The sequence below is a fragment of the Trichechus manatus genome, unplaced genomic scaffold (genome assembly GCF_000243295.1).
Source record: "Trichechus manatus latirostris isolate Lorelei unplaced genomic scaffold, TriManLat1.0 scaffold00112, whole genome shotgun sequence".
Lineage (NCBI taxonomy): Eukaryota > Metazoa > Chordata > Mammalia > Sirenia > Trichechidae > Trichechus > Trichechus manatus.
In genome coordinates, this window is record NW_004444048.1 from 7,493,916 (window position 1) to 7,501,819 (window position 7,904).

A 7,904-nucleotide genomic window follows, 5' to 3' on the forward strand; every position below is an offset into this window, starting at 1 on the left:
TGTGTGTGTGTGTGTGTGTGTGTGTGTGTGTGTGTAAATTTCTGTCTCACATTACCAATACACACCCAAGCTAATATTCTATACATTCAGGTATATAAAAATTCTACTATGATAGGAAATATCTATCATTTTAATAGTAAAAACACAATCTCTGCTCCCACTTATTGCTAGTCGTCAGCAATGAATAAAATAAAATCCCAGGCATCTTGCTTTAATATTTCTGGATTAAAGTATTTTGTACCTAGGTGGCCTTCCACTATAAGCACTAGACGCCCAGAGTACACTTAATATTAAGTCTCCCAAAAGGGTGAAATCAGAAATTAAAAGGCCTTTGAAATGTATCTAGGGATGGGGGCGGGAGGTACAGATGGGTGAAAAAAAGTTTTAATAATAATAAACAATCATCTTAAATAATCTTAAAGTGCCTTTCTAAGCACAAGAAAAAGCCTGGAAGCCAAAAAGAGAAAAAGAAAAAGCAGTATACAGTGGGGAAAAAAACACTTGTAACAGACAAAAGGCAAATTTCTTCATACAAAGAGTTCTTAAAAATTATTAAGAAAAAGGCCAACAACCAAGCAAAATGGGCAAATAGCATGAATAAATAGTTTCAGAGATAAGGAAATACAAAAGGGGAAAAAAATCCGGGGAAGATATTCAATTGTTTCTTAAAGAAATGCTAATTAAAATTACTGAAGTACCATTTTTCACCCAACAAATTAGCAAAAATAAAAAAAGTCTGGTTATACTCACTGTCGGTGAGGCTGCACAGAAACAAGCACTCAGACAGTTTCAGAGTGAAGGTGAAACAAGATTTTGGTTGGATATGTGGCACTTCCTATCAAAATGTTAAATACTCTGAAATAAAAATCCCATTTTTATAGATCTTCTATCTATCTATCACAAGTCCATAAAGGAATAGGTTCAAAGATGTTCACTGAAGCATTGTTTTAATATTAAAATCCTGGAAGCAATTAAATGCCAATCAATAACGCTTCAATTAAATAAACTATAGTCTATCCATACGGTGGACTAATAAGCAAACTAAAATGCAAAGATGCCCAAAACATCAAGTTAGGTAAGACAAAGCAAGCTACAGAACACATGTATGGAATGATCTCATTTTTATTAAGAAAAAAATAGCATAAGCTTATATGCAAACATAGAGGAAATTCTACGTGCACAGAAAATTTCTAGAAGGCTATGCAAGAAACTTAACTCTGGTTATTACCATTATCCAGTGATGCTAGGTTTAGGGCATGAGGAGAGGACATTTACATTTTCTTTATATCCTTTCTATCCAAATTGAACTTTTTAACAATAATCATATATTACTTTTACAATTAACATTTTTAAATTTGTTAACAAAGCTTTAAGTCAAAACTAAAACGTATAATTCAAAGTGCAATAGAGAAAATATTATGCATGACTTCCCTAAGATCTGATACAATTTTTGGAATTGTAAGGATTATATTATACATTCTATTTTGCTAATATACAAAAAATACCTAGAACAATGTGTTAACCTATGGGTAGTTTACAACAGACAAAATAATATAACTTTCCACAAACGTGACTTAGGTTTTTATGGACCACAATACTCTGTTTACTTATTACCTCTGCCACTCTTTTTGCTGTGGTGAAAGATCAAATATTGCCTGAAATATAGGAAAACATAATTACTAGCACTGTCAAATTCTCTTGGCTTTTATATCAATTTTTTTTTTAATTTTCTTTCAACAAGAAACACAAGTTTACAGTATCCTTAAAAGTATTCATGATTTACATTTAATCTTAATTTACATTTAATCTAAATAAAACTAAAAGATTTAAATATATTTTCATTTAAAAATACCATAAAGAAATACTAATAATCACAAGTATTTTTCTGTTAGTTATGTACATTTTAGAAATCAATGCAAGTAAGCAATCTATCATATGTAGAAAATGAGGTGTTAGATAGAACTTGAAACCATCTAAATGACGTTGGCATGAAACTCAATAGTCTTAAAAAAAAAAAAAAGACATACAGCTTAAGTGTAATACTCCAGCATTCATAGCCCATGTTCTCGTTGGGAAAATACAACAAAATCAACAATTTTGAAATGCGTTAACAATGGCACTGTAACCCCCAAACATATTAATAAACAAAGAACAATTCAAGAAATTTTATCACACAATTTGAAGTCAGACTTGGTTACTAACAGAATCAGAAAGAAATGTACGAGCTTCTCATGGTTTGTGGCAAATTCAATTTTCCACAAAAAAAAATCTATCTTTGATTTTTATAAAGCCAATTTATAATAAAATATATTAAATCCATTTTTAAATTTTTCAGTATTTTAATTATCCCTCCACAATCAGGTTCTAACCCATTATTCTCCCTCCTAAAAACCCTCGCTCTCTAATCAAACTTGAAAAATCTCTCATACTACCAGTTTTATCTCTGTGCCTTTGCTAATTTGATTATACCAACCTGGAACCCTCCTTGCCCTGTGACTGATCCTCACATCTATTTAATTGCTCCACACCGTATGATCCAGGTTAAACTGCCTCCATCTTTCTGATGCTTGCTTGGATTACTCATCCTACTGAACTTGTCTTGTACCAAGCTTCACCACCTTTTTCACTTCATGATACACACAAAACAATGCTAACACCTGTGTAACACACCATGGCAAGCAGATGAGGCTACTTGCAACTGTTCCCTAGTTAATTTGTAAATACAATTATTGACCCCAGGGACTATATGATTATTCCTTTGAATTCCCCAAACTGCTTACTATGGTCCTTAGCACAAGAGTGTAAAGGAACTATTAAGTAGCTACTTTATGCTAGGCACTGTGGTACTTAATTTATTATCTTATTTAACCTTTATAACAACCTTGTGAGCTTGTTATTATTCTTTCCTTTTTGCATATAAGGAAGCAGGAACTCAAAAAGTTTTTCTACATCTTTAATCACCTACCTCTCTTTTCTGTACCACTTTTTTTTCAGCCTACAAAAGAGGAATGACTAAAAAGTGCACACTTGTATATTCCTCACTTTCCCACCTTTCCTTTATTCTTCTTTTCTTGAAATAAAAAAATTATAACTAAATATAATAGTAAATAGCAAAATAGTAACAATCTAGCATATTTTGTGTTAAGGTTTAGAACTAATAAAGTTATTAGCATTAGGTTTTTAATATTTAGAACATATATTAAAACAATAAGAACAAAAAATTTAAAACAAATAAAAATGATCTTTCAAATAATTTTACATTAAGAATAACAATTCTTAAATTTTTTACTATAAATTAGAACACGGCAATTAATTAATACTTAAGTAAAACACTGTTAAACATTTAAAAAACTATTGACTAAAAGTATACAATTAGACATTTTGACATTCCTACCTTACTGATTAAGACATGACTTTTAGTTACATGACAGTTAAATTTAAATAAAACTTCTATTCTACAAACAACTGGGAAACATGGCAGAAACTGTTTACAATGAAATAATCAACTACCTCGTCACTATTACATAATACTAACATATTTATTGAGTACCTAGTTATCTGCAAGGAATTATGCTATACATTTTACAAGATGAAAGCATAAAGTTAATGCTGTTAGGGAGCTTAAAATCCAGCTGGAGAGACAACATAGAAAAAAAAAAGATAAACAAAACCAAGAATTATAAGAAAATCTGTGAAAGAGAGTGAGCACAACGGACACTCAGAATATGTAGAGAATGCTAAAGAGATAGCATAAATAAATTTTTTAAAAAAGTTCGAGATGATACTATATAAACAGTTTTTAAGTTCCCTCATAACCAAATTCTCACAATGTCCAAAGAAACATATACAGTAGGACATAATCCATATCATCATTTTAAATAACTTAAATTAGTATTCATATGTTAGAAACTTACGCAAGACAGCACAGAAGGGAGACCAAATTGAGAAAAGGTCTCAACACATAATTTATTTCATGGGATAGAAAAGTCCACATCGGCAACAAGTAAAGGGTTTCCTCAGTTCACAGCAGCAGAGAATACACGTGAAAAAAGATAAGGCAGCTTAGAAAAATGCAATTCCCATCTTGGGAACACTTTTAGGTGTTCAGTCAGGTGACGGAGACCACACACAGTGAAAGGATTCCACAGCAGCACTTCCTCCTAGTTTGTATTTGGCCTACAGAGTACTCTAAATTAAGCAACAACACTGTCACAGCCAGCTCGTAATGGGGACAGTCACACCAGTTATAAAGAAAGGAAGAGATACCCTAGCCAAATTTTGGCTGTCAAAGCAAACAGAAAAGGAAATTTGCAGTACCATGGTGAATCCCCCCACACGTCTGTCAGTCTGTTGTACTGTGGGGGGCTGCAGCAGTATATCGACAGGGAACTGTCAGAAATTCAAGCCAGATTCAGAAGAGGACGTGGAACCAGGGATATCATTGCTAATAACACATGGATCCTGGCTGAAAGCAGAGAATACCGGAAAGATGTTTACCTGTGTTTTATTGACTATGCTAAGGCATTCAGCTGTGTGGATCATAACAAATTAGGGATAACACTGCAAAGAATGGGTATTCCAGTACACTTAATTGTGCTCATGAGGAACCTGTACATAGACCACCTGTACATAGGCAGTCATTCGAACAGAACAAGGGGATACTACGTGGTTTAAAGTCAGGAAAGGTGTGTGTCAGGGTTGTATCCTTTTACCATACTTATTCAACCTGTATACTGAGCAAATAATCTGAGAAGCTGGACCATATGAAGAAGAACAGGGCATCAGGACTGCAGGAAGATTAACAACCTGAGTTATGAAGGTGACATAACCTTGCTTGCTGAAAGTGAAGAGGACTTGAAGCACTTATTGATGAAGATCAAAGACCACAGCCTTCCGTATGGATTACACCTCAACATAAAGAAAACAAAACTCCTCACAACTGGACCAATAAGCAACATCATGATAAAAGGAGAGAAGACTGAAGTTGTCAAGGATTTCATTTTACTTGGATCCACAATTGATAGCCACAGAAGCAGTAGTCAAGAAATCAAAAGATGCACTGCATTGGCTAAATCTGCTGCAAAAGACCTCTTTACAGTGTTAAAAAGCAAAGATGTCACCTTGAAGACTAAGGTGCACCTGAAACCCAAACCATGGTGTTTTCCATCGCCTCATATACACGCTAAAGATGGACAATGAATAAGGAAGACCAAAGAAGAGACGCCTTTGAATTGTGGTGTTGGTGAAGAATATTGAATATACCATCGACTGCCAAAAGAACAAACAAATGTATCCTGGAAGAAGTACAATCACAATGCTCCTTAGAAGCAAGGATGGCAAGACTACGTTTCATATACTTTGGACATGTTATCAGGAGGAGTCAGTCCCTGGAGAAGGACATCATGCTTGGTAGAGGGTTAGTGAAAAAGAGGAAGATCCTCAACAAGATGGACTGACACAGGGGCTGCAACAATGCCCTCAAGCGTAACAATTGTGAGGATGGCGCAGGACCGAGCAGTGTTTTGTTCTGTTGTACATAGGGTCGCTATGAATCAGAACTGACTTGACGGCACCTAACAGCATGACAAGAACAACATGGTGAACCACTCTGACATCTTGGACCCAACCGTGATTTCCTCTTTTCTTTTCAAAAACATCCAAAGCTCAAATGTGACTTAGAAAAAATAGTACATCTAGACTATCCACCCTTCTCCTTTCATCTAGGTTTGAAAAAAAGGGGGGTGTGGCAAACACTAACCGACATGAGTTAATAAAGTCCATTTCAACTCTCAGTCATTTAATGAGTTCTCTTATTTCCATATACTAAAATGAACAATAAAAATAATAAATGGACATTAAAAGATTCATTAATCTGAAAGAAGTGGCCAATCTGAGGAATTAGAGCTCATTTTCTTCTATGATACCCTTCCTAAAAATAAGAAGAAAAGTGCTAAGTTTTTTAAACTATATTCTCAGTAAGATTTAGGATCATGCGGGGGTGGGGGGGGGAATATATATATATATATATGTATATATACACACACACACACGTTAAAGGTAAAAAAATATAACCATTGGATTTTCAAATCTAATAAAGGAATCTAAAGGATGATTTGACCCTGCTGGATCTAGGCAGAACTAGGTAGAACTCATAGGCAAAGTTCAAAAGATGTATCAACAGTGACACTGAAACTACTTCATGAAATTCAACATCATATGATAAGAATATCAAAAAAAGAGGAAAAAGCATTGCTTTGAACATTATTAAAGCAAACAAATAAGCAAACAAAAAAAGACTTAAAAAATTCAGATCATTAAAATCACCAAGAACCAGAAAAAATTAAAGGGGATCCACACTTGGATATTGTGGTGGGTTAATTACTTTTGTGTGTGCCCTCTCTAGCCATGGTCTTGTAACTCCCACCCAGGTGATTGTGTGATAGGGTAACTGGGCGCCTACCAAGGGGACTGGTCGGTTTTGCCTTAAAAGAGAGCCAATTCCAGAGCAAAGAGGTGAGCCCACCACCACCAAAGAAGGAGAGACCAGCAGCAGAAACCCGCAGGAGACGGCGCAGTGGACTTCCCAGCCCATGGAGCAAGAAAGTTGAGTGCCTCTGGGCAGAGACTGAGGGCCAGGGAGAAGTCTACACCTGACCCATGAATTTGGGACTTGCCAGCCTCCACAACTGCACGAGCCATTTCCTTTATATGGTTTGTGAGTTCTCTGAGACTTTGCAGGCTATTAGGGAACCCAAAGACAGGAGGAAGAGTACTGAGGCGAGAGGGAGTAGTTGACGCTGGAGATGATGGAGTGGTATAGAAGCTTGGAAAAGTTAGACATTTGTGACATCTTCCACCTCTGCCTCATGGGAATCAGCTTTGTGCTGATCCTTATAAAATAAATTATTCATTTCGATATGTAGGGTAAATATTTGAATTTCAAAAGAAAAAAAAATTATTCAACTAGGTAAAGTAGGTTACCTACAAAGGAAAAAATAAAGATACTAGAAAACAATGAAAACATGTCTAGAAAGTTTTCAGTGCAAAACACCATGAAGCAAGAATTCTATCCTAAGCCAACCTTATATTCACAAGCATAAAGATGAGAAAGGCATACAGTCATACTACCCATACCTGTTGCCAGCGAGTCAGTTCTGACTTATGCAACCCACGTGTGAAAGAATAGAACTGTTCCCTAGGGTTTTCTTGGCTGTTATCTTTAGGAAAGCAAACTGACAGGCCTTCTTCTGGGTGGGTTCAAACCATCAGCCTTTAGGTTAGCAGCTGACTGAAAACTGCTTGCGCCACCCAGAGACCTTACAGTCACGCTAGGGTTCATAAAACATAATCCAACATTCTTGCTGAAAAAGATGTCTCAAAATGTCCCTCTGCCAAATGAAAAATAACTTATGAATGGTTGAAAATAAAATAAAACATATAATTGTTTGAATAATTATTCTTAATATGAAATGTACAGCAAATGTTTACGTATCTAATAATACTCATCTGAATCTAAATTTCTAGATAATAGTTTAATATGCTACAACATGGTACCTGAATTTGTAAGGTATCCAACCTCATAAACATTACTGTGAAAATCAGTTATTTGAGTGGAAAAACAGGGGCCAGGAAACAAAGTATTTCAAAGTGGCAACAACAAAGTTACTTTTTCTTCCAAAATTTCAATTTAAAAAGTGTGTATTAAAAGGCATAAATATGGCCTGGATAGAATAGGAGATAATTATACAACAAAACTCTAATTCTTTAAAAAAAAAAAAAAAGGGCATAAAAGGAAAGACTGGTAGAGACTAGAGGAACCCCTGAGACTATCACCCTGATACACCCTTTAAACTCTAAACTGAAATTACACCTACAGGTCACCTTTCCGCTAAATAACAGACTGG

The 7,904-nt window shown here is 35.0% G+C and overlaps 1 protein-coding gene across 4 annotated transcripts in view; it reads right to left on the reverse strand.

The window, feature by feature from the left end:
• Positions 1–7,904, reverse strand: part of ERGIC2 (ERGIC and golgi 2) — a 46,447-nt gene that overhangs the window by 23,761 nt on the left and 14,782 nt on the right. For all 4 annotated transcript variants that reach the window (XM_023738065.1, XM_023738064.1, XM_023738066.1 and 1 more), the window contains one exon: positions 1,615–1,655. In XM_023738065.1, coding sequence (XP_023593833.1) covers positions 1,615–1,655 — 41 coding nt within the window. The remainder of the gene's footprint in view (positions 1–1,614; positions 1,656–7,904) is intronic.